General features: G+C 54.7%; 1 protein-coding gene across 2 annotated transcripts in view; it reads right to left on the reverse strand.

The window, feature by feature from the left end:
• Positions 1 to 4,403: 4,403 nt before the first annotated feature.
• KCNC1 (potassium voltage-gated channel subfamily C member 1) overlaps positions 4,404 to 26,393 on the reverse strand; it is a 47,606-nt gene continuing 25,616 nt past the window's right edge. Inside the window, exons 2-4 of one of the 2 annotated variants that reach the window (XM_050755390.1) lie at positions 13,909 to 14,842; positions 6,864 to 7,052; positions 4,404 to 4,831 (exon numbers count right to left, since the gene is read on the reverse strand). In XM_050755390.1, the coding sequence (XP_050611347.1) occupies positions 4,767 to 4,831; positions 6,864 to 7,052; positions 13,909 to 14,842 (1,188 nt within the window). In that variant the 3' untranslated portion in view covers positions 4,404 to 4,766. Of the gene's footprint in view, positions 4,832 to 6,863; positions 7,053 to 8,667; positions 9,219 to 13,908; positions 14,843 to 26,393 lie in introns of those variants that run through there. The other variant, XM_050755389.1, reaches the window with a different exon arrangement.

Here is a 26,393-nt window from a genome sequence, read left to right on the forward strand (position 1 = left end):
CCATAGGCTGACCTTGAACATCATGCATGGAGTCCTCCCAATATTGCACCCTAGAAACATGGCTGCCCTGGCCAGCAAATCCCTTGGTTCCCCACCTCTCAGAACCAATAGAGGCCAGTACAGTCTCCAAGAACTTGAGGAATGGGAAGGATATCTCCATGCACTCGGAGCTTGATTTGCCAAGATGACCAAACAAACCACAGAGATGGAGCAATCAGATGGCCCAGAGGTGACCCATATTGGAGCAACCCAAGGTCACTGGCCCACCACCCACTGTCCTACAGGTCTGTATCAGGCCGGAAAGCAATCCCACACCAGATAGCACTCAGGCCCATACTACCTACATGGTTACCACTCACAAAGAACCAATGCACTCTCTCTCACAAGGTTCCAGTTCAGAGCTCCCTCCTACCTCTTTCAGCAACTGCTGGAAGAAACCAAAATCCCAAGGCCTCTGCTGCTGAGTCCTATTGCCTCTCCCATGACCTCCTTGTGAGCACCAAAAAGAAGTGTCTCAGGGTTCCTTCCCAGCCTGAAACAGGATCAGGGGGTGCATTAGCTCCTGAGCCCTTTGATGCAGAACCTCAGACTCTCAGAACTGAGTCAAACCCTTCTTAGAAGCAGACAGGGGCAGATAATCCACATGTGGAAGAATGAATGGCTGCTGGCCCTAGAAGACATCATAGACCATCCCGTCACCTTGAGTTCCTCCAGTTTTGCCTTTCCAGACATCAGTTTTGGGCAGATGGGCTCTCTCCATGCTCCTTCACTGGCTGAATCTGATGAGTGTCTGAAAGCACTCATCAGATAATGACTGAGGAGGTGTTGACAATGTCTCCCAGATTTTTTTCTGCACCCTTGGATTGCTATTGGCTATTATCAGACCTTGTAGATGTCCAAGCCCCTTGTTCCTAATAGCCTGTGAGCTGTTTGAGAGCAAGAGACCAGGTCTTCATCAATTTGGGAACCCCTTCACCAAAGAGGGGTCCTGGAATGGAGGAAGTACCCAATAAATGCCCATGAGTGAATTCATCAGTATAACCCACCCACCGTGGGGGGAAGGGTAAATGAGTGGATTCTCTGATCCCCTTTGTCACTATTCATCCTCTACTTTTAGCCCTTTTTCAAATATCATAACCATTTGACAGTCAATTTATGACAACATCATTCACCTGGTAAGCTAACATGCCATAAGAGCTGTGGCTATTTGAGAAAATACTCACTTGTTTTTAAAAACTAGTTTTTTTCAATGAACTAAAAGAATCAGTCTTCATATTCCTCCTGTGTGAGAAGGAAGAAAGGGAAAGAGGGGAGCAGGCCCCACTCTGTGCTCCCAGGTCATTGGCCTGGCCCTTGGAGTGATGGTTGAAGGTCGAGCACAGACCAGATGCTGATGGGACGTCTCCCTCCCTATCATACTCACCCTCCCCTCCTGATCACAAGTACCCCATCATCCCTTGACACTCCCACCACCCTTGGCCCTGGTGGGTTGTGAGGGCCATGAGATCAGCCTTGGGTGAGATTGTGCTTAGGAATGGTGAATCTAGGCCTAGGGCTCAGGCTTAAAGCCTTCTCACCAGCCCCAGGCATCCACCACTTCTGGGTGAAGTGACTTAGTGATCAATTGAAACTGGGAGTTAGGGAGTTAGTTGGGAAACTGTTGGGGGCGGGGGTGATAGAGGGAGGGCGCGGGTCCGTGCAACTGCCACAAGTTCAGAATTTCAGAGTGACTGCAGTGTGGAGGGAGGAGGGAGGAGGGAGGAGCGGCTGGTGAGGCAGTGGGCTTTGCCAGCTAGTTGAAGGAGCTGAAACTTCAATCTTAGGGCAACAGGGTGTTTAAGCAGGAGAGTGAAGTTGGCCAGCTCTGTGTCGGGGAGGCCTGGGGCAGGGTCAGAAGTGGCTCCCTTCTGTCACATTCACGGCACTTCCTGAAGGAGGGCAGGAGGCCAGGTCCTGAGGTCCTAGGATTCAGGACCAGCCACTCTAGTGTTCCTATCATTTCCACCCCCTAATGGCCAGCCCCTGAAGGCCTCAAGTAGCTTGAGACAGTTGTAACCTGAGCTCTGGAGTCAGACCACCTGGGTTAAAACCCTGGCTTCATCACACATTGGCTCTGTGGCTTTGGGCCATTACTTTACCTCTCTGCACCTTGTTTCACCTCTAAAATGGGGCTGTTAGGTGACTGTGAGCTGTCATTAGACAACATGTGTAAGACACCCGCATGTAGTAGATGCTCAGTACATATTAATTGCCCCATTAGCTTCTGTGTCCCTGGAAATCCATATTCCTAACAGCTTTTTGCTGAGTCCCACTTTGAGTCCACCAGCAGCACTTCTTTGCTGGTGGATCCCTAAGTAGAGTGGACGTTACCCTCCCTGCAGCAGCAGAGGCTACTTGGCTTGTGCATCCTGATGCTTATGAATGCTGGTGGCAGCTCTGGTAGAGGCCCTGAGCAGAGGCCTGACCGTACTCACTACTGCACTGACCCCAACCCCTTGTTTCCTGGACTGCATGGGGCATCAGGAAGTTGAGGCCAATACTTGGAGATGATGAAAAACTGTTAGATGAGAATTTGATACACACTTGAAGCTTCCCACCCGCCCATCTGATCATGGACTCAGGCCATGCTGGGAGGCATCCAGGGGACAAAAATCAGAGGGAGACTGACACTCACTTGTCTGTGGCCCTGGGCAGATCCCTCCCTTCTCTGGGCCTCATTTCCTCATCTGGAAAATGCTCAGAGGTTGACTCTCATGGCCATTATGGACTCTTTCCACCTGAGCATTCCTGGAGTCTCTAATGGATAGAAAAGAATTGGAACCCCAAACCTCCACTTTGCCACCAAAACCAAGTGAACAACCCAAGACAGTCAAGATCCCTAGGAGAGGGCTTTACCCCTCCCAAGATGCCTCCAGGCCGAGAGAGGGGTATGTGATGAGGGCATCCATCAGACTTGGCCTGGCAAGGGTGCTGCTGGGTAGGGCACCCAGATCTGACAGTCAAACCCTACCTCTGGCTTCATCAGAGTCAAGAATGGCCTTAGAAGTGAGGTGACCATGGTCTGCATAAGGGGCTGGGAGCTCTAACATGGCCCATCAGTATGGCATGATTCATGGAGAAGTTTCCTGGTCAGGTGAACCCCCTAGAGGATGTTCTGGTCTTAGGACCTTATAAGCCCTGTGGCTTTGAAAGCTGCCTCCCTCCCCTGACCCAACAGGATCTGCAGCCCAAGGGGCCACCCTGCCCAACCAAGCTGTAGAGGGCAACTTCTTCCTTAGGGCCTGACTTTCCCCCAGCGAGACGACAAGCACCTGAAGGTGGATCCTTGAGACCAGAGCAGCCAGGGCCCAGGTTTACCCCAGCCCAGCCACAGGGGACCAGAGGCCCAGACCAGAACCACGACACTGCCTGAAGGCAATAAAAACCCAAATTCATGCTTCATCTCAAAAGTCAGTTTTTTATTATCGGGGGCCAGGGCCCAGGGCCCAGGGAGGGGAGGTCGTTGAGCTAAAGCATCATTGCTCTCTTTCCAGGAAATGTTGTGAGCTGCAGTGAAAGCTCGAGATGTTGCATTTTTTTCAACTCAAGCATGTGTTTTTCAAAAATATCATCCTTCCCCCCCACCCCACTAATTTTAGAATCAGACCAAAGCCAAGCTACTGTCCTCTGTTTCTGTTGGGAAAATACTATATTTATTCGAGATGCAGAAGTGTGTCTCTGCAAACCTCCGACTGCTTCAGGAAAACAAATCTGCTTTAGACTATACAGAAACCATGATACAAAATTTATTTCATGCTAGAATCGCTTTGCATAACATTGGGCATGCAGGTTTTTACTCTGAAGTACTAAATTGCATACGATGCCAGGTTGTGCCTTAGTAAAGGTGGAGGAGGGTGCTCCTCCCGTGGTCCTGATCTTTTGGTGCTCTACATCCTGGTTTTAATGGAACACTTGGAAAATCCATATGTGGTGATTATTTACTATGAACAATTTGTTATGAAAGTTGGTCACACTGGATCTACACCGATAAGATGAGAGAATCAACCTAGACTAGCTGCTGTCAGGGGTCTTGGGGAGATGTCCGCTGGGTCACAAGCATGCCAAACGGGGAAGAAGGCAGCCGTGCGAGTTTCCACAATTCTATTTGGAGCAAAGTTCTCAGTTTCCACGTGAGAGATGAACTATGAAGGTGAGGTCAATATGACCGATGACTGACCAACTGCCCTTTTTGGAAGCTTTCCTCTCGATCTTGTGTACAAAAAGGAAGCAATCCATTCCCCATCTCCGTCCCTCCTCCCCTCGCCCCTCACCCCCAGAAATGTACAGGTTTCTACCGAACGCTGTTACAGTTTGGCTCCAACAACGTGTGTCAAAGTCAAGAGCTTTGAAAGAAAATAGAGGGCTTTTGATGTTTTCCTTTTCGTTATTGTTGTTCAGGGTAATCATACAGTTGCAGGGGGTTGGTGGGTTTGGTTTGCTGGGTTTTCTGTTTAACTTCATGCAAGTCATGCTAAGGAGCCCCTCCACCCCCCCTCCCCAAATAAAATAAAATTTTAAAAAAATGAAAAGAAGGAAAAGAAATCCTCTACGGTCAGTTACCATTTGGCCGTAGAAAAAGCTACGTCCGTCCTAGTACAATGCCTGGGCCACTCGGACTCGTCCGGCAAACCTGCATGGCGTGAATTTACTCTGTCCGAGGGTGAGGAGGGGCTGCAGATCCACCCAGATGCTTAATAGCCACCAGTGTCCTCGGCCAAGCCGCCTGGTCAAGTCACTCTCACAGCCTCTGTCGGCATATACTTAGCAATGACAGGGCTTTCTTTGCAAAGATCTGTATGTAAAGAATACAATTAACACTTGAGCTTCTCTTCTTGGCTCTCCCATCCCGCTTGGTACTTAGTTTTTAAGGAGGAGGAGGAAAGACAGAACAGCCGCATGCAGAGGCAGGCAGATTCTTCTCCAGCTGGCTTGGTTTGCCCATGCACTGAGCCAGCCTAGCACGCCTCTTTCTCTCTCTCCTGGGGGAATGGGATGAGTCCCTACTTCTGCTCTGCACATTGACTCACACACCTGCATGCCTTGTGGCTCAGAATTAGCCTGAGAAAAACAAGTCCTCGGCGGCTGTCATGGCTCCATGAGAGCGCGGGCCAAATGGATGTGGGTGGGAACACTTCACCCTTAGCGCCTCCCAAAGACTCTGGCACCTAAGCCTCGGTGGGACTGAGGAATGGGTATCTCCTATGGACCGTGCTTACCACTGGACTCCCAGCCACTGCAGGGAGGGGGTCTGCTCCTGTCCCACACTCCCTGGGCTTCCGGCAGCACAGTAAAGAGACTGTCCTGCCTGCTCTTTGGGGCCACACCAATTGGTCTAACATTCAAGATGACGGAGACAGAAAGCCCACGAGAGCTTCCTGGGCAGGCACGGACACTGGAAACCATCTACCTGCTTTTCCCCTCACTCTTTGGGTATTCTGCTTCTGGGGATTCTAGCACCTCCAACTGGGAAAAAGCCAGTCGCAAAGGGGAACATCAGGCCCATCCATGGCCGGTGCCAAGAATGGGACCCTCCTGAAGGCTGGCAGCCCTCCGCCATGCAGCACCATGCAGGGAGTTGCATACCGTGCCAGGGCCCAAAGGACCGCTGGGCAGGGCAGAGAAGCAGAGACCAGCCTAGACCAGGTGGGCACAACTAAGCACCAGTGACCAGAACCACGTTCCCTCATCTCTGTGCGGGCTGCCTCTGCTCTTCTCGGTTTGCCTTTGCTTTTGCATTCTGTGTTTTCTCCTGCATATGGTTTAATCACTTCAAATACTGGAGCAGTTGTGAGTGATCATAGGCTGCACCAACTGTTGATTTCAAAAACCCAACTCCTTTTCTGACCCAGCCTGCTCACCCCGGTCAGCATGCATCTGTGTGCGCATGTGAGGCGCTTCAAGACATGCACGAGCTGCCCAGCCAGTCTGCTGCACCAAGAAAGGCGTCCTCTGCCTTCTAGGTCCGGGCCAGTACCTGGAGCCTTGAGCTCAGGCGCCCTGGGCCCCCACCCCAAGCCTCTCCCCAGCCCGTGCTGAAGCTCTAGGAGAAGCCTTTCTTTCCAGTGGGGTTAGCCTAGCGTTCTGACTACAAGGAGACCTGGAACAGAGGCCACCAGTGGCCTCAGCCTTCACCAACCACAAGAGGGTGCTGACCACACCCAGGGCAGAAGCTCATGGGTGCTGGGGATGGAAGGCGCTGCACCGTCCTGCTCAACCACCTTCTCTTGGCAAGTTCTCGATCTGCCACTGGCAATATTCTGACTACAAGGACAATGGCCTTACCCCCAAGCCCTGAAGACATCGCTCTCTTCTTGCCTCTCCTCCCTCTGGCCTGTGGGTTGATTATCTTTCAAGGATACCTTTTCCATGCCAAGAACATGGATCTTGGGTAGTTAAGTTCACAGGGTCCTGGCCCACTCCACTGCCCTCCTCAACCAGGGGAGAGGAGAGATCACTTTGCCTTTGGGACCTGACCTGCCATCTGCCAGAGCAACCTAGGGGAGTCAAGGCTCCTCCTGCATTCCTGGATACCCCCTGCCTTGGGGTCATGGCCTAAAGTCAACCTGTCCAGTCACCTCTCAACTCCCAGCTCAATACCAACCCACAGCTGCCAGGGCCTCAGGTTCTCTCTTTGAGCCTGACATCTCACTTGGGGGAAAGGACCTCAGCCCTCCAGGGGCCGACCCTGGCAGGCTCCCTCCATCCTTGCCCCCCTCGGTGTGCCTGCCTGCCCCTCAGCGCCCTTGCCCGCCGCCCTGCCCACCCATCTGCAGGAGCGCGAGGCGGCCCGGACGATGCACAGTGCTCCAGCTTCCTCTACATACCCTTTCTCATTCCTCCACCAGGTGGGCACGCGTACTCCCCGGTTGATAAGAGGAAGCAGGGTCCGTATCTCTCGCGGGTGCCCGAGCGCGTAAAGGGCAGGCCCTCATCGGGAGTGAGGGCCTGGTCTATGTGGGGGCAGTCTTCGTTCGCCAGCGCGGCCTTCGCCACCTCCCCATTCAGTTTGGAATCTTCAAACATATAAGCAGAAGCTATTGAGACACTGAAAACTGTTTAGTGGGGGGCAGGGGGGGACAGGCCAGAAGCGGGGTAGTGGCAGAGGGCAGCTCGAGTGTCCCTGAGGACGGAAAAGCGGGCGGGCTGTGGAGGGAGGAAGGCACAAGGCAGGGGGCTTGGGGGAGTTCAGCTCATTCAGGCAGCCTTCGGGCTGCCCACAGTGCTGGGAGTGGGGACTCCTGGGTTTGCTCAAAGTTTGCAAAAAGATGAGTTGGTGATGGGCCCAGCAGGTGTGGTGCTGGGGGTCGGCCCCGAGCCCCAGGCAGGGCCGATGAAACAGGATGGTGTGGATGCAGTCATGGGGGAGAGCCAGACACACAGCTCAGGGAGAAGACAGACACTGACACGCAGAAACACTCCAGCCCAGAGAGGGGCCTTTCCGGACCCCTCTGCTGCTGACCAGAGCCCGGCTGCCTCCCGTCCGCAGCCAGCCAGTTGCTTGGGCTTCCCTAGCCCCGCCCAGACCACCTCATCTACTCTACCCCATCTCCCGTTTGGATCTCATCTGATCACCTGGTTCACACCGCCCCCACTCCCCATCTAATAACTCAGCCTGCGCCCGCCCCCCCCAACCCCGTACAGACCCAAGCAGGTCACTCTGTATGCCCTGTTCCCCATACAGATTAAGCCTGGTCACACAGTCTACTCTGTTCCCACACGGACCTGGTCCAGTCACTGTATGCCCCGACCCCCATACAGACCGGTCCTGGTCACACAGTTTCCTCTCTGCCCATGCAAACCCAATTTGACCACTCCATCTGCTCCATCCCCCACACGGACAGACCCAAGCTGATCACTGGGTCTGCTCTGGTTCCCACACATATCAAGCCAGTGTCTTCCACTCCATGCTGCCCCCAGCAGGCCTGGTCAGCTTGCACAGGCACCACAAGGATGTATGCATGAGGCTGTGACAGCAGGACATGGATTTGGGAGGGGCTCCCATTCCTCTGTCCCCTCTGGTCAGTGTCCCCGGCAAAGCAAGGCAGATGAAGGTGTAGAAGACAACAGCGGCTGATGGACTTGGGTGGGGGAAATTGGAGTTCTGACCTCTGTGGCAGCCTGAGAAGAAGCCTGGGAGGAGGTCTGGGAGCACATTTGGTGGGGGGCAAAATGTGGCCAGAGCAAGGAGCCCGTCTCTCCAAGATCTTGGAGCAGAGCCGTGGAAGCCTCTGGAGCTGACAGAGGTAGCCCTAACTGGTCTTTGCCCCCATCCCATCACTCTTGAGGACCGAACCTGCCCCAAACTCTCTGCCCTCAAAGCAGAATCTTCCTGGCCAGGGTGGAGCCAACTCCAATACTTCATCTAGGGTGAGAGCCTCAAGCACAAGCCCTTTTGTGGAAGAGGGAAACCAACTTGGGCATGACCACGTTAGGGGAGGCTCTCTGAAAGAGTAGACAGGGCGAAAAGGCTGGAGACAATGTCCACCCGATTGAACACTCTCCCGTGATCCTGTTCACATCATGTAACTACACGCAGAAGTGATCCTTCCCCACGTGCACACACTGGGCGTGCACGTGGGTGGGATCACCATCCGTGTACACATCATGTCACTACAAAGAGGCAGTCAGTCAAAAGAGAAATGGACCAATCAGGTTTATTCGTAAAGCAAATCCAAAAAAATCCCATCATAATTTTGGAACTTAAAAAAAAGTCTTTCGTACAAGATGGCAAAGCATTTCACGTACAGTGCGTTTCTTGACAAATCCCAGGGGCTTCACTTCCCAATTTACTCTGAACCAAAAAGGCCAGTTGCCAAGGTAACTCTGACACCATGTGACTGGGGCCGGGGCATCTCTGGGGTCTGGGGGCATGTCTGCAGGCACACACATGTGCTCACAGACACGCTGGTTCTGCCTCCCACTCTGGCTGGCCCCGTCTTCCATCCAAGGGTCTCCGGGCTGAGGGAGGAGGGTGCTGGGAGAGGGGAGGGAAACATTATGGAGAGGATGCGTATGACGATGTGGGGGTTGAGGCCCATAGCACCCTGCATGAATTTTCCTCAAGGGGAGAACAGTGGGTCCTCCAGGCAGCGTCTCCTTCTGGGCGGGGAGTGAGGACTCTCGGAGTCTCTGTTGGCCATCCTTTGCCAGGGGAGGTGTCCACAGCCTGCAGTTCTTGCCTGGGGGGGATGGGTCAGAGTGGGGGGGTGCCTTCTCTCTGCCTCTGCGTCTGCCTCTGCGGAGATGGTGCCACCTGAGACCCTTCTCTGGCTCTGAATGCTGGGCCCCCGCCCACTGGCTCTGCCCACAAGCCCCCAGGCCCTGGGGGCTCCCAGCTCCCACAATCTCTAAAGGGCCCAAAGTTGGGGATGGTTTTGGGCAGGGGACAAGCAGCATCCATCAGGGATCCCTAGAGGGATGACAGCCTGGCACCTTTCCCTCCTGGGGGATTCCTGGGACACCTCTAGGGCGTGCTTCTCTCAACCCTAACCTTTGAGGAGGGGCTAATGATTGGGTGGGGAAGTTTAAGTGTTGCTCTGTGAATGGGCCCAGTCCCACTGGCTGTTAGTCTATCTGTGGTTTAAGATGCTTTCAGAAACTGGGGCATTCTCCCTCCCCCACTCCAGAGGGGTGGCTGGAAGAAAGAGAAACCAAGGAGGGGCCAACTGTATAAATTTGGGAAACCCGTGAAGAAGGCCAAAGGTGTAAGCCCCCGCCCCTGCCCCGTCCTTTGGATGAGATAGTGGCTAGGAGCCTCCGTTCCCACCTGCTTTCTAGAGGCTGGGGGCCCTGCCTCCCCCAGCCCAGGGCCCCCAGGCCCCCACTAGACCCACAGGCCTGCAGTGATGAAATGGCAGCATGGAGAGCGTCTCAGAGATGGTTTCCAGGCTTGAAATGGGCTGAGATGAGCATCCGCGAGAGGGTCATTTTTTTTTAAACTTTGGAGCAAGGAGAACCCGAGGCTGGGCCCTCAGTCAGCAGAGCTGGCTTTTCTGCCCTGGTCTCCAGGCACCGCCAAAGTACTTACTGTTCACACCAGCTGCGGGCACCAGAGGGGCGCACGCGGGGCTGGGGTGGGGTGGGGGTTGCTGGGCGTTTCCTTGGGTTTAGCCCCAAGGGATCTGCCCAGCTGGGGACTCAGGAAAAAAGTCCCAGGCTAAATGGGGACAGTCTGTGAGACACGAGCAGGGAACAATCACGAGAACCGGCACAAGTCATGCAACAAAACGAGGAGAGAGAGAGAGAGAAACATTAGTGGAGAGAGAGAGAAAGAGAGAAAATGTGAACAACACGGAGAAGAACACCCATGCCTGGCCCGCAGTGTCACTTCATTTCTCCGCTACTTCCCCCACAGCCCACCTGAGGACAACAAGGACCTCACTCAGGGCCCATGCTGCTGACCCTGCAGCTGGGTCCCTGCAGAAACTCTTTTAGCCCCACCCGCTGCCTAGTCAGCTCTGCCCAGCACCCTCCCTGCCCATGGATAGCACCACTCACTGGGTAGCCACTGCAGCCCAGCAGGGGAAGTAGAGGGGCTGGGGATAGGGGACTTTAGACCCCTTGGCCAAAGATAACCCAGAGGCTGCAGGGTTAGCTCCCAGGGAACCCAGGCAGGGGCTTCTCTGGGACCTCGCGGCTGTTCTAGGTGCCCTGGGCAGGAAGGGAGCCCAGCCACCACCCCTCCCTCCTGGCCACCCCCTGCTCACCAACGTGGGACCCTGCAGCCCTGGACGCGGCACCACAAAGGACTGACCCACATCACAGGAGCAGAGATGGACAAGACACATGCGAATGGGCATGGCAGGACGGAGGAGGCACTGTGGGCTGTCCAGAGCGGGCGGTCTGGGCGTCCAAATGCAGATGCAGGAAGGAGCCCCTTTCTGGGAGAGAAGTAGCTTCTCCTAGGCCCCTCAGCCCCAGGCAATCCCTGGCTGTGCCAGGGTACCCTCCTAGCATCCCCCAAGAGGTCTTACAACCAGGTGAGAACTGGATTCTTGATACCCCTCCCAGGACAAGACCTCAGACACTGAGGCCATGCCAGCCACAGCACAGAGGAGGAGACCAGATTGTCCCTGGGACAGACACACAGACTGAGGCTTCAGGCGAGACCAAGAGGTGGAGGTGAGGGGCAGGTGCTGCTGGCACCACTGGGGGCTGGCCTGGGGGGGCGGGAGGGATGCCCTCAGAACCCAGCATGTCACACACAGCCCCTAACTCTGGTTTTAAAAGTGGAATTGGAGAACCTCAGGTTTTGGCGAGGCCACTAGACTTCCTTGGGGGTACAGTGAGGCTATAAAGGTCTTGGGGGGCTGCATCTCATCTCTCACAATTCCCGTGGGGCCACATTTACCCTCCTTGCCCCTGGCCTCCCCCTCACTCTCCCACAAACTCACCCCAACCCTATGCCCATCTAGGTGCATGGCTGCAAGTAGGAGAAAAGGCGAATGGGAAGAACTCCGGGGTGCAGAGGTGGGGACGACGCCCCTAAAGACCACAGCTCCTCTTGGTGGTGGATAGCCGAGGTCTCACATGCCAGCTTTTGGAGGGAGAAGTATTCTGGTGAGGGATGAGGCTGGAGCTTCGGGGGTCAGGATATCAGGACAGCACCAACACCACTGGGAAGTGAGTGCTTGGGAAGGGCTTGGGAGCACAGCTGGGATGCTGGGGAGGCAGGAGGGATCCAGGCATCCAAGCTCCAGTGGGCAAACTTGGGAGGGCCCCAAATACTTCCTCAGTCACAGAGACTGTCCAAGCCAGAACTTTCTGGGCCCCTGAAACCTGAGACTAGGGCAAGGTGGCTCCCAAAAGCAGGGCTGGGGAGAGACTGTGGAGCCCAGGGGCAATCCCACAGGAGTGCATGGGTTTTACAGGTTTTGTGTCCTGGGATTAGCTGGTGTGCATGTCTGAACAAACACATCTGCACTCCCTGGGGGGCAGGGGCACTCCGCACAGGATAATACTGTCATTGTCCAAGAGTACAGAGGAATCTGGGCCTGCCTGGAGAGCAGTGGGGATTCTTGACTGGCTGGCCTGGGGCAACCGTGCTTGGGGCAAAAATCCTGAAAGATCCAGTGTTGGGGAGGATGCAAAGGAAGGACCAGGTAGTGCCACAGTGATGCCACTCAGGCTGAGCTCTTCTTGCTAGGCCCACATGGAAGCTGGGGCCTGGCCAGCCCACACCTTCCCCCTAGAGGCCCAGAGCCCTGTTGGCAGCTCCTGAAATCAAGTAACTAGCTAATCCAAAGCAGAGAGCTCGGAGCTGTTTCAGCCTCAGAGACCCCTGCCCACCCCTGGCCATGTTCCTCTCAGGCACCTACAGAAATCCCAGGAAGGGGAGGGTATGAGGCAGGGTGAAAGGGCCGGGAAGCCCCCATGGGCAAAGAAATGGGCCTTGGGCGTAGTGCTCGGGCCAGCATAGCTGTGGGATAAAGCCAGGAGAGGATCGGGATGGGGTGGTGGGTCAGAGAGCATGATAGCAGGGAAGAAAATCATTCGTCCACTGGGAGAGGCCACCCAAACCAGGGGGAAACTTCCCCACCTGGGGCTGAGCTAGCCACGCAGCCTCCTGCCAGACCTGGGCATGGGGAGGTCCTTCATAGACTAAATGCCACCTAACTGTCATGTCAACCTCCCGCTCACCCGGCACTCCTTCTTACTCAGTGCTGTCATTCTTCTCTGGGTCATCTGTTCCTTTGAAATCCCTGTGTCCACAGAATAAGTCGATGGTATTCCATGGGTAGAGGTAGACTATGGGCTTTATATCTTCGGACCAGAGCCCCATGATCAACTTTATGTGCTATGTGCAGGTTCTCATAAAACTGAGATAGTCCCATAACGAACCACTAGCCATGGAATATTAGAATATATCCCACGGTGACTAGTATTGTTTCATGCCCCCCTCCCCCCTCCCGGCCCCCAGTGAATTCTCGGGAAAGTGGTTGTACGCTGGTTGGGATGTCTATATTGCTGCTGCAGTCCCTACTGCTGGAAACGGGGAGAACCCTCGGTGGGAGGCTGTTGCTGGTCTGTAGCGCTTTCATCTAAGCTGCCCAGGGTGGCGGCCCCCTCTAGTCCTTTGCTCGGCAGCTGCTTCCATCAGGTCACCGGAAACTCCCACTCGACCATCAACCCAAACAGACAACGTGAAAGCTAGAGTCACTCCAACAGGTTCCTAAAGATAAAGGCTAAACTCTAGAGTGGTGGTAGAAGATGAGTTGGTTCGGCATGCTATGGGGTAAGTAAGCTTGTCACGGAGGGCTACAGGTGTCTCCTGGGAAGGATCTGGAGCTGGGCAGCCCGAATCAGGGCAGGAATTCTACTCAGCTATGGAGACAGGCTCTGCTGGGGGTGAGAACCCTTGCTCCTGCCTTTGCAAGGGACCCTCCTGCCCAGATCCCATGCACCATCTCTGCCCTCTACACAGCCTGAAGGGAGCTGTGGTAAGGACCAGATCAAAGGCTGTCTGGCATTTCCAAATCACACCCGCCCCCGCCCTGTCCCAACACCGGGTCAGTGGCCTGAGTCAGAGCCTCACGCGGGACTCCTGCCCCGCCGAGCAGAGCCCCCCGGCTCCTGCTAAGTTAGTCCTCAGCAACCTGGCGGGCCGCGTTGTCTCTTCAGAACATCAGGAGACCAACCGCGTCAACCTCCTTACCCAGGGGCACCAGTGAGGTTCCTCTAGCAGGCTCTCGCCTTCTGAATTTGGCCGCCCAGCATCTCCCTGGGCCCTCAGGCTCCACACCTCGAGACTGAGTGCGGGGTCCGGGGTCACCCACGGAACTAAGGAAGCAGTCTGACTGGATCTGGAATCATCGCTACAAGGGGCGGAGGTGAAAGGTCAGATCGACATGCCTCTAAGAGGTTTCCTACCTGCTCTGTTAATTTCTAAAATTTCTTCCTGGGCCAGCGGACATGTGTCACTCTGAGTACTGTGGTGTGGAGAGTTTACGACAGATTTACAATAATTGGGAGATCCCAGCTGCGGTGGCCGCGGAATATGCTTCTTTTTTTTCTTTGGTAGTTTCTGCTTAGCCATGGCTAAGGAGTAATACATCCCGAAATTGTTCACGATGACGGGCACGGGCATGGCGATGGTGAGCACGCCCGCCAGCGCGCAGAGGGCCCCCACCAGCATGCCGGACCACGTCTGCGGGTACATGTCTCCGTAGCCCAGGGTCGTCATGGTGACCACGGCCCACCAGAAGCCGATGGGGATGTTCTTAAAGTGCGTGTGCTCACTGGCGCTGGGGTCGTTGGGCTGTGCCCCTATCCTTTCCGCGTAGTAGATCATGGTGGCGAAGATCAGCACGCCCAGGGCCAGGAAGATAATGAGCAGCAAGAACTCGTTGGTGCTGGCGCGGAGCGTGTGGCCCAGGACCCGCAGGCCCACAAAGTGGCGGGTCAGCTTAAAGATACGCAGGATGCGCACGAAGCGGACGACGCGCAGGAAGCCCAGCACGTCCTTGGCAGCCTTGGAGGACAGGCCGCTCAGCCCCACCTCCAGGTAGAAGGGCAGGATGGCTACAAAGTCAATGATGTTGAGCGAGTTCTTGATGAACTCTACCTTGTTGGGGCAGAAGACAACACGCATGAGGAACTCGAAGGTGAACCAGACCACACAGACGCCCTCGATGTAGGTGAGGAAGGCCTCCGTCTCCGCCTCCCGGTAGTAGCGCACTTGCGTGCCATTGCGAACGTTCTCGATCTCCGTCTTGTTCACGATGGGGTTGAAGCGCTCGTGGGTCTCCAGGCAGAAGGTGGTGATGGAGACCAGGATGAAGAAGAGGGAAGCGAAGGCCACATACTGTGGGGATAAAGACACAGTGTCAGGGGGAGGCCCACCCAGAGTGGAGAAGCCTGGGTTGCCTCTGTCCAGTCCCAGGGCCAGGCTGGGAGAGATGCCTGCACTAGGCCCCCTGCATCACAACGTGCTACATTTCTCTCCTCAGGGCACGGGGGACCTGCACGACCGCCAGGGCAGGCTCTAAAACCCTCCTACTCTGTCTTCCATGCTCTCTTCTTCCCCCTATTGATGCTCTCTTCTTTCCCTATTGCCAGCTAAATGTGGAAGCCCCAAGAACTAGCGTAACTACAGAGGGAAGGAGCTTGGGTCCCTGAAAAGAAAGACATCCGCCAAATACCCACATTGAACTGTTACCTGAGTGGGAAATAAACTCCCATTGTGTTCAGCCACTGTGATTTGGAACTGATTGGTTAAGGCATTTAGCTACACCCTGCCCAATAAAAGTGACCCAGCCTGCTGGGGCTGAAGTTTGCAAAGAAATAAGAGGGGATAGCTAGAGTGGAATGAAGCCCCTCAGAGGCCAGATCTCCATTTGTTCTCCCAACTCCAGGCTCTTTGCTGCTTTTTCATGAGTCTGTACCTCCCTCATGTGGTCTCTTTCAGGTTCTATCCTGCCTAGAACTGAAAAAAATGTATGTCTTCCCCATGGTCTTAGACAGCTTTTTAAAATGTACCCCCTCTCTCTGTCTTCCTAGGAACTTGCACCACAACATGGTAATGAATTCCCTGTCCTTGGAGGTACTCAAATAGAGGCTGAAAGATCTTTTGTGAGAGCGACTGTTTGAGGGTTCAGGCATCAGGAGAATTGCACCAGGGATCTCCAAAGGCACCATAACCCATAGGCTCTACTTGACTCCTTTCCAGCCCTAGGGTAAGGGTGTGAGTGGGAGGGAGGAAGAAGCTGCTGGAGGCCTGGGGCTTCCCAAACATGTGTGGGCTCCTACTCTCTCAGACAGCACCAGTGAAAAGGAATGCCTGTCCAGAACCACCTGCTCTGGCCCTGGGCCCCCTGCAAAGAGGTTCGGGAGACCCTTTGGTTTGGTTTGGAGGTCTCATCTACTGACCCCCTGGGTTTCTCTAGCCTGCAGCAGGCACGGGTACCAAGGAGACAGAATCGAGCAGCTTTCTGAGTTTCAAATCCTCCTGCTCAGACTGGATCCTGGGGCAAGGTCTCTTCTCACAGTCTCCTACCAGGCCCACCGGGACTCTAACATACTGTGCCCTCCCTTGGCCCTGCCCTGGGCGGATGGGCCCCTGCCAGTCAGCCCTCAGGGGCCTAGATAGTCACTCCCGCCTGCATGTCCTCACTGTACCCCACTCCTCTGGGTTCCCCTTCTCCCTACCTAGCCATGGCCAAAGCAGTGCCATCTCCAGGAGGCGGCTCTGGGCTATAGTCTGTAAGGGGTGACACCTTTGTTCTCTGACCTGCCCTCATAGATCACTTGGAGGAGGGCCGAGGTTGCACCCTGTGTCAGCAGCAGGAGGCAGCTATGCTGCCTCTAGGGGCCTCCTTGTTTGCAGTGATGCCCCTCCCCGACCCAGGGGGGTGCCCTGGAAGTCCCAGAACAGTCTTGTTTGGATTAACCATGGTCACAGGGCCTGACACTCAACCTGGCAGGGATCTGGGAACCAAGAAGTATGTGGACCTTCCAAACCACATTCTGTGTTGGGGGAAGTTGGGAGCAAAGGGAAGCGACAAAGCTGGCATCGCAGAATGACGGAGTGAGAGCAGTGTGTAGACACCACGTGCTACGAATGGGGAGCTGAGGCCTAGAAACAGGAAGAGATCTGCCTAAGCTATGCCAAGGGGACACTATTAGTCCTGTTGGTTCAGAGCATTGTGCAATTTTCAGAAAACTGTCTCCTGAGCCACTATCAAGTGTGGTCCATATGCCTCCTTCCTTCCATCCATCTGTCCCTCCTTTCTGTTTTTAAATTTTATTTATTTATTTGTTTGTTTATTTGTTTGTTTATTTATTTATTTATTTATATTTTGTAGAGATAGGGTCTCTCTATGTTGTCCAGGCTGGTTTTGAACTCCTGGCTTCGGGCAAGCCTCCTGCCTTGACTGCCCCAAGTGCTGGGATTACAGGCAAGAACCACCCCACCTGGCCTATCCCTCCTTTCTTTCACCAGCGCGTCATTCTCCCTTCCTCCTTTCCTCTCTCCTTCCCTGCATCCATTCATCCTTTCTTAAATCCATTCATGCACTCATCCATCCACTCATCCTCCCTCCCTTCTTTTCTCTCTCCCTCCCTCCCTTCTTTCCTTCTATACATCCATTCATTCTTTTTCCCTTCCCTCCTTTTTTGTTTTTCTTTCTCTCCCTCCCTCTTTCCTGTGTCCCTCCCTCCCTCCCTCCCTTCCATCCATCCATGCACCCATCCATCCATTCCTCACAAGGCACCAAGTTTTGCCTGGCAGAGTTGAATAAGGCCTCAATCCAGCCTCAGGGAGCTCCCTGCCTAGCTCAGGTGAAGGATACGTTCAGAGACAAGTACAATGCAGTGGACTGAAAAGCTGAATCCTCAGCCTTATGAACTAGAGGAGACTGGAAAAAGGTCAGAGTAATTTGTGTGCACTTGAGAGAGGCAGGGTAGAGGTTTAAAGCCATGACTTCCAGATCCAGAAAGACCAGACCTGGGCACCGCAGAGGTAGACCAGGAAAGCAACGTGGAAGCAACAGGAAGAGGCCACCACTCTGGCTGCAAGTTTAATGAGCTCCAGAGCTCTCTCCATCACCAGAGTCGCCAAGGCTCTTGGAGCTAAAACACACATCCTGGTCTGCTGGGTATCTGGCTTCAGAGTCCCCCTAGAAGGCCCCATCCTGGAGGTTGGTGTTCACAGCCCAGAGACTCCCTGAGGGCAGGGCAGGCCCCCCCCCCAGCTGCACTCCATGCCCTGGCCTTTGTATGGGAGGAGAGGAACAAGCACACTGTGGGTGACCGAACGGTGCCAAGAGGCAGGGCCCATTGCTCACTTGGCTCTCAATCCTGGCTGGAGGCCGGAGGCACCTCCCCTCCTCACTGCCCTATCAGCCAGGACATCCCCTTCCCAAACTGCCCCCCGACATCCATTCTCCACTGTACCCTCTGTTCATATGGGACGCTCTCCGGGCAGGGTCACTGCCATCAAAGCATGTTTTAGACTTCAGTCTTGGCTACCAGAGGATGCTGTCAACTGGAATCCCAGCTCTGCCCATGCAGCCCACAAAGAAAGCCCAAATTTCCCAGGCTGGCACATGAGGCTCTCCACGCCCTGGCCTCATTTAATTTCCCAGGGTCCTCTCCCTGCCTGCACCCAACATTCTTGCCATGTGCACACCTCTGCCATTTCTGACCATAGAGTGTCTCCCCACCTCCGTGGTTTTGTACCTGCTGTTCCTTCTGCTGGAGAGTGCTCCTGTCAGTCTCTGTCTGGAAATATCCCATTCATCCTTCAGGGCCCTACTAAGTGGACCTTCCCCTGAGTTGAGGCTCCCCTTCACAGCCGTGGCCCACAGGAGGCAGCAACTGAAGGGAATCCCCAGGAATCTCTAAATGCACCCTAGGGAGGCAGCAAGCCCATCTCCAACTCCAGCTCTTTAGTGCCTGGGGAGGCTCACGGGAACAGCCCAGAGAGGGCACTGATGTCCCAGGAGCTTGGTAACTCCCAGGCGCCCCCACAGGCCTCAGAGCTCTCATCTCAAGTGCTTCTCTCAGTTCAGATCCCTATCGGAAAACTCAGGCCTTATAAGATTAGGGTAAAAAGTCTTTGTTTCTCAGGGATCAATGGACAGCCTGTCTAGATTCTTTCCTCTCTGGGCCCCAGTGCCCAAGGAGTGGAGGATGGGGAGCAGGCAGCAAAAGCCAGGTCCAGGTGCAAAGACCCCTTCCCCAGAGAGTCAGTAGAGGTGGAGGCCAGGCCTCTCGCCCTGCTCAGGCTCCCTGGGCGCCTGCCTTCCTGTCCTCTGCTACTGTGAGGCCTGATCTTCTCTGTTACAGGCAGAGCCCCAGCAACATCAAATCCCAAGGGACCCCTAGAGGGTTGCGGGGGAAGATGCCCCAGCCTGCTCAGACCCCAGTGTCCTCCTAAGTCTCAACCAGTAGGAGGTCAGCCACAGGCACAGCTGGAGCAAGAGCAACGAAGCCCGAGGTCCCTTGTGTCCATTCTCCAGGGCTGGCTGTGCATAGGAAGGAGAGAGGAAAAAGCTCCCAAAGCTTGAGGACCTACTATGCGCCTTCAGTCCTCACACCATCTTGGTGAGACAGGGTCATATCCCCATTGTGTCAAGGAGGAAATGCAGGTACAGGGAGGTTCGGGGACTAAGCCAAGGTTTTAACACTCGTGATGAGGCTGAGACTTGGACCCAGGTGTTTTTCTTTTGTTTTTGTTTTTGAGATGGAGTCCTGCTCTGTCACACAGGCTGGAGTGCAGTGGCATGTTTGGCTCACTGCAACCTCCGCCTCCTGGGTTCCCGCCTCAGCCTCCCAAGTAGCTGGGATTATAAGCTTGCACCACCACACCCGGCTATTTTTTTTTTTTTTTTTTAAAGACAGAGTCTCATTCTGTCACCCAGGCTGGAGTGCAATGGTGCAATCTCAGCTCACTGCAACCTCTGCCTCCTGGGTTCAAGCGATTCTCCACCTCAGCCTCCTGAGTAGATGGGACTACAGGTGCCCGCCACCACGCCTGGCTAATTTTTTTGGTGTGTGTTTTTTAGTAGAGATGGAGTTTCATCATGTTGGCCAGGCTGGTCTCGAACCCCTGATCTCAGGTGATTCACCCGACTAGGCCTCCCAAGTGTATTGAGCTCTAGAACCTAAGCTCTTGCCTCCAGAGTCGCCAAAGCTCCTAGAGCTAAAATTGCAGCCCCACCCACTGGAGAGCTGCCCCCGATTGTGTCTAAATGGCTCTGTCTAGGAGCTTAACAGGCACAGCCCAGAATCCCTAAGAGCAGGTTGTGCCTATGCCCAGTGATAGAGCAGGGTTACCTGGATCCAAAGACTGGAGCCAGCCACATCTAAATGCTTCTTAGGGCTCATTGCCCAGAATCTGCTAGCAACTGGGGCAAGAGCAGCCCCTTGGGTGGGGACACTGCCCCTGTCTAGCAAGGTATAATGTCAACAGCAGAGGGACCCTCTGCCTAGTAAGCCTCAGAAAAGCCTATGTGGCAACCCTGGGCTGTCATCCCCGGGGGCTGTAGGGTCACAGGCAAGAGTAGGGGGCTGCTTCCCACATGAGCTATCTGCTTCCCAATCCAAGCCACCTAGAGACATGGAAGAGTCACCCACAGACCACAAATACACACAGTGACCCAAAGCAAACGTCTCATCCACTACCTAAGCACAGACACTGTGCACATGGCACACAAACTACAACAATGTCCCCACCACACAGTAAACACAGGAGCCCAGATAGCACTTGCAAAGACACATCGCCACACGCCACCAGAAACACTCGGGTGCTGCACCGCAAGGCGCACACACGCACCACTCGTGCATACACACTCGGCACACACAGACGATGCAGCAGAGATAACAGCACAGCATACGCACTGTGAGCACATGCAGGCCCCGGCTGTGCCCCGGCAGCTCCCTGCAGACCTCTCTCTCCTGACCCCAGGTGTAACTGACTCAGTGTCTGTCCCCCTCCCACAGGACAGGCAGCTCCAGCCCACCTTGCCTCTGCCTCCTCTGCCTTCCTTGCTCAGGCTGCCATCTCCCGGATTTCCCGACCCTAGGCTGTGCCTGTCACCCGTGGGCATCCTGATTTTGTGTGACCTGCCAGAATTTGTCTCCCTTCTACATGCCATGCCTGCAGCAGGCCTGAGTCCCACCACACCCAGGATCCAGGCCTGCTGGGAGGCCAGTCTCTCCTGGGCTGCTGGTCTGACAGGGGGCACAGAGGGAGCTCTGCTGGGCAGTCCTCGGGCAACTGTCACCCAGCCTGGCCATGGCAGTTGCCACCCTGTAGAATTTCAAGACAACACAGGCGAGATCGTCTGACAATGCGGCATAAACCCAAGCTGGTAGTTTCTGGCGTTTTTTTTTCCCCCAAAACGAAATCACAAACCATGAGAGACCCACCAATTGTGTTCTAGAAAGTGGTCGCCATGGCAACAGAGCAAGGCATCCCATTTCTATGGTAACCAGGGTGGTGAAGCTGTTGGCTGTAAAGTCAGACAAACCTACTAACGATCTGTTGACTTAAGAAAATGTTTTATAAATCACCACGTTATTTTTATCATAACCCCACCCCTGAAACCATAAATCAGAAAGGCAATTTACTATCTATTAAAATGACCAATATGTGCCATGACTTTCATTTATGAATTATTTATGCCACAGTCATCTTTAGAAAATTGTGCTTGCCTTTCGGATCAGAGCTGTTCAGGGGTTCGCCTTGGGGAGCTGTGTTCATGCAGTCTGGCGTTTCAGGAACAAGGCGATGGCTGTAATGTGGTACAGGGACCAACATTCCGGTGCAGCTGCTCACTTGCTGTGTGACCTTGGCGAGTTCCTTCCCCTCTCTGGGCCTCAGTTTCATCATGGGTACAGTGAGGGTTGGATTGGTCCTCTCTGAGGATTCTGAGGCAGGGCAGGGCTGCAGGCACTGGGGCATGTGATAACTAATCAGGGGAGCCCTGGCTGACATCCAGGCCCCAGGCCCCCAGAGGCTTCAGGTCAGTTTTTCCGCCTAATTAAATCTGCCCAGCGGGGGTGTGCAGCCTTTGAGTTAATCCATGCGGAGTCAGTGATGCAGAGCAGGCGGGATGGCCAATTGTCCTAAATAAATTGTCAGTTGAGTTGGGTTTAGAAACTGAATTAGCCTCATCTGGACTTCCGCGGGCCGGGAATGCCCACAGTATGCTGGGCCAGCTGGGGGCTGGGAGGGAGGGCAGGGAGGAAATGGGATGGTTAGGGGTCCAGTCTCTTTTTTGTTCTGTCAATAAATGCCTGCACCATCAGGCCCAGGAGGCCTGGCCCCTGAGCGCGGTGTCGGGTGTCAGATGCTGCACCGGCACAGGGGGCAGTGGACGGGAGGAGCTCCCAGGGTGCTCCGTGGAGGGTGTGAGTAGAGTGTATGTGAGCATGTTCTAGGAACACGGCTGTGTGGCAGCCTGCTTGGGGAAGTCTGCACTGCGGGGAGTGTTAGGGAGGTGGGCAGTGTCAGTGTGGGATAGGTGTGTCCTGTCTACATGACCTGACTCTAGGCCTGTGCACAAGTTTTGTGTAAATGGTCGCTACATGTGCTGTATGTGATTCATGTGTATGTGTGTGGACATACATGGGGTGTGTTTGTATGTGGACATGTATGGGGTGTGTGGGGAACACATATGGAGTGTTTGCCTGTGTGTATGGAGGCAGGTATGGAGTGGTATGTGTGAGTGTGTGTATGGAGCTTTGTGTGGTTTGTCATGTGTGTTTATGTGTGTGCGTGTATGGTGCTATGGTGTGGTATGTGTGTTTGTATGGAGACGTGTGTGGGGTGGTGTGTGTGTGTATGGGACTATGTGTGGTGTGTGATGTGTGGTGTGTATGTATATGTGTGTCTACACGGCTATGTGTGGTTTGTGTTGTGTGTGTGTATATGGGGCTATATGTGGTTTGTGGGGTGTGTATGTGTATCTATGGAGACATGTGGGGTGGCGTGTGCGGGGCTACGCAAGTGTAGGTGTGTGCATGTGCATGTGTGAGGTGCTGTGTGGGGGTGTGTGTGGGCGTGTATATGTGCATGTGTGTGGAGTGGTGTGTGGGGGTCTGTGTGTGTGTATTGTGTGTGTGGTGTGGTGTGGGGGTTTGTGTGTGGATGTGGGTGTGTACATGTGCATGTGTGTGGTGTGGGGGTGTGTGTGGGTGTATATGAGCATGTGTGGGTTGGTGTGTGGGGATCGGTGTGTGGGTGTGTATTGTGTGTGTGGGGTGGTGTGTGGGATCGGTGTGTGGGTGTGTATTGTGTGTGTGGGGTGGTGTGTGGGGGTCTGTTGTGGGTGTGTATATGTGCATGTGTGTGGGGGTCTGTGTGTGTGTATTGCATGTGTGCTGTGGTGTGGGGGTTTGTGAGTGGGTGTGTATTGCGTGTGTGGGGTGGTGTGGGGGTGTGTGTAGGTGTGGGTGTGTATATGTGCATGTGGGGGGGGCTGGGGGTCTGTGTGTGTATTGCGTGTGTGGTGTGTGGGGGTTTGTGAGTGGGTGTGTGTATTGTGTGCGTGGGGTGGTGTGGGGGTGTGTGTGGGTGTGTATATGTGCATATGTGGGGTGGTGTGTGGGGGTCTGTGGGTGTGGGCGTGTGTTGCGTGTGTGGGGTGGTGTGGGGGTCTGTGCGTGGGTGTGGGTGTGTGCATTGCATGTGTGGGGAGTGTGTTGGGGGGTGCTGTGCATGGGTGTCAGTGTGTGCATGTGCGTGTCTGGGCCATCTCCCAGGGAACCAGGGTCTGGCTGGGCACTCTGGTCATGTGTTCTCTGAGCCGAGACTCAACCCAAGGCCCTGACCATTTTCCATGCCAGAGATGGTCACTCCTTCATTACCCCAGGGGTGTGCCCCTTTCCCTGGGACTGTCCTGGACCCGGAGGAAGGTGATAGGCAGAGTGGGGGGCTGAGCCAGCCCAGCTCAGGAGTCCCCTGCATCTCCACACTGACACTTTCCATCCCAGGATTCAATCTGAGAAAGGGAAGAGCCTCGGCCAGAAAAGGCAGCGCCCCGGCCTCAGGGAGCGCAGACAGCCAAAGAGACAACGCCCCCGTCACTGAATTCATTCTCTGGACCATAGTCCTGGGTCATATCCAGAAAGAGCCCCCACAACAGCTGGGCTGGCCCATCCTGAGGTGGCAGGGGTTCCCATGGTACTTTCATCCCAAGATGCATATCTTTGTTTTGAAAGTTGAAACATATAAAATGCACACATCCTGAAATGGTATTTCTTCCTGTATCCACACATGTCTTACATCGGTGGCACCTTGGGCTTGTGGAAACCTGGTCATTAGAAGCCCAGAGCACTGATGGAGGAGGTCTTCAGAGGAGGTTGCAAAAGCTGCCTGGTGGGTGGGAATGGAGAGACAGAGGCGCAGCGCGGGGAGGGAGTAGCCCAGGGGTGCAGAGTGCTCAGCAGGACCAGAGAGGGAACCACATTCTCCAGGAGCATCAGCACTGGGCTCCAGTGTGGCAATTTCCTCATCAAGTCTTGGCTCAGGCAGTATCCCTCCAGCCCTCCAGGCCCCTCTGATCCCTCAGGCTCACCTGCCTTCGAGATCCAGTCAATGCAGCTGGAGTCCCATCAGAGGAGGCAGTGGCTGGAGCAGAAACGGCAGGACCGTGACGTCACACCCGCCTGCATTTTAGGCCTGACTCAACCAGGTGACCGTAGTCAAGTCACTGTCCCTTTCCGAGCCTTCATTGTCTGCCTCCCAGTGGTTGTAACAGTGAGTTGAAATAATACACAGAGAGCAAGAAGGAAGTGTTCAGACACACCGCTGAGCCCCCACACAGAGCCTCTCGCCTTGAAGCTCCGGTGGACCCTCCCGCCCTGGTCCTGTCCAAAGGTTTAGGATCAAAGTGTCTCTGATGTAGAAAAGCCTAGAATCTTCTAGTCATGGAATGGGAACTGCTAAGCTGAGAGGTGCCTGGGAGTTTAAGGCACAAAACGCCACCATTGTCCTTCAGAGACCTGTCCCTTCCCATGCTCAGCCCATGCAATGTGAGTGAGGCTGAGCTTGGTCCAGCAGCAGGTGACCAATGTCCAGTGATGGCCAACCCTTGTCCTGCAGTAAAAGGGGGGAGGGTCACCCTGAGGAGACAGCCTCAGAGGGATCCCATGGGATGGGGCTGGTGGAGCTATCTCTGGATTTAGCAACAAGGAGGCCCTGGTGGGGGCTAAACCCATGCCCCCGGAAGGGTGGTAAGGAGAGCTGGGAGTAAGAACCCTTCCCTGGAGGTGGTTGGTGGGGAACAAAAGAGGCAGGAGTGGGCAGAGGCTGGTGTGATGGGCAGGATGGCAGGGGAGGGAGAGTTCTGGGGAGAGTGACTGAGGGGAGATCCAAGCACAGAGCCCAGAGACTCTGGCTCAGTAGTTACGGGTGGGAACAGAAATTCACCTTTAATTTGTGCCCCAGGTGGCTCTGATGCCACCAGCCAATCCTCACATTTCGGATCCATGGGACCAGATGAGACCCACATGCTAGGTAGGTCTGATGCATAATGGACCACTGTAGGTGCTGGGAAGTAGGCGGCATGGTGGAAGGAAGGGAGGCCTGGACTTGGCTTCAGAGGCCTGAGTTTGAATCCCAGCTCAGCCACGAACCATATGACTATGGGCTAGTAACCTCTTGAAGATGCAATTCCATCATTCTTAAAATGGGGACAGTAATAACACACCCCAGGAAGTAAGACAACATTGAGGGGTGTGGAGGAAAAGGCCAGGTGCCTAGGACTTCCCCAGATCCAGGGCAAAATCCCAAGACTGCTGGCTCCCTTGCACACTGGCATTCTGGGAGCTGGTCGAGGCGGCCCTGCACAAACATCAAATATCCAAACACAGAATTTTGTTTTTGTTTTTCACAAATTACCAAGAGGTGAGGGAGGTGGGAAGGTGAGCAGAGCAATAGTTAAAGGGAGAAATGTGTTCGGTTTTAGGCCTTTCTCTCTAAATCTTTATGCTTCTGCTACCACTTGCCTGTTATGGGACCAGGAGCCAAGGACAGCCTGGTGGGAACCGCCGGTGCGGCGCACAGCCAGCTTCCTGTGGACAAGGCCAAGTGTGTCCAAGACCCAGTCCTGTGGCCTCCAGTCAGTGAGAGACACGGTCCTCGAGGTGAGGGGGACTTCCTGTCCCCATGCTTGCAGGGTTTTCCACGTGGACCCCTGCCTGCCTCAGGGCTCAGGAGGGAAAGGACACCCAAGGTCGCAGGATGAGTGGGGCTCAAGCCAGAGCTGCCTACTTTCCCGCCTAACTCTGGTAACAAGAAGAGAGATGACAACAGGTTCCTGAGTCTTGGGCAGGCCCTGCTTCCAGGGCTTTCCATGCACTGTCCCGTTTAAACCCCATGCCAGCCCAGTGCGGTGTTATCACGTCACTCTCTAGATGAGGAGCTGCGATTCAGAGGGATAGAATCTTGCCTGAGGTCTCAGCACTGGATCAGTCTCTCTGTCCTCGGGAGCAATGGACTTCATCGCCTTTCATAAGCCCCCTAAGCGGCAGGCGGCGCGTGCACAGGCCCCACTGCGCAAGGTGGCATGGAAGTGCCCTTGTAGCCGGATCTGGCGACTCTGACCTTTCTTGGCCACCAGCAGGTACAGAGGGCCCTAGGGGAGGCCTTAGGGAGTGTGGTGTGCTGTCCCACAGTGCCCCCTGCAGTCCCACAGGCCAGGAAGCCTGAGTGTTGGCCCCCAGAAGGACCAATCGGCAGCCCATATCGCACCTGCTCCTGTGGACTGAGAGTTCCTCCTGCAGAGCAGACAGTAAATAAACACAGAGGCTAATAGGGGTCTCCTCTCACCTTCTCCCATTAGCATCTTAGACTTGGAGGAATACCAGGATCCCACGTGGGAAATTCCTCTTGTGTTTCAGGGCTT

The sequence above is a fragment of the Macaca thibetana genome, chromosome 14 (assembly GCF_024542745.1).
Source record: "Macaca thibetana thibetana isolate TM-01 chromosome 14, ASM2454274v1, whole genome shotgun sequence".
Lineage (NCBI taxonomy): Eukaryota > Metazoa > Chordata > Mammalia > Primates > Cercopithecidae > Macaca > Macaca thibetana.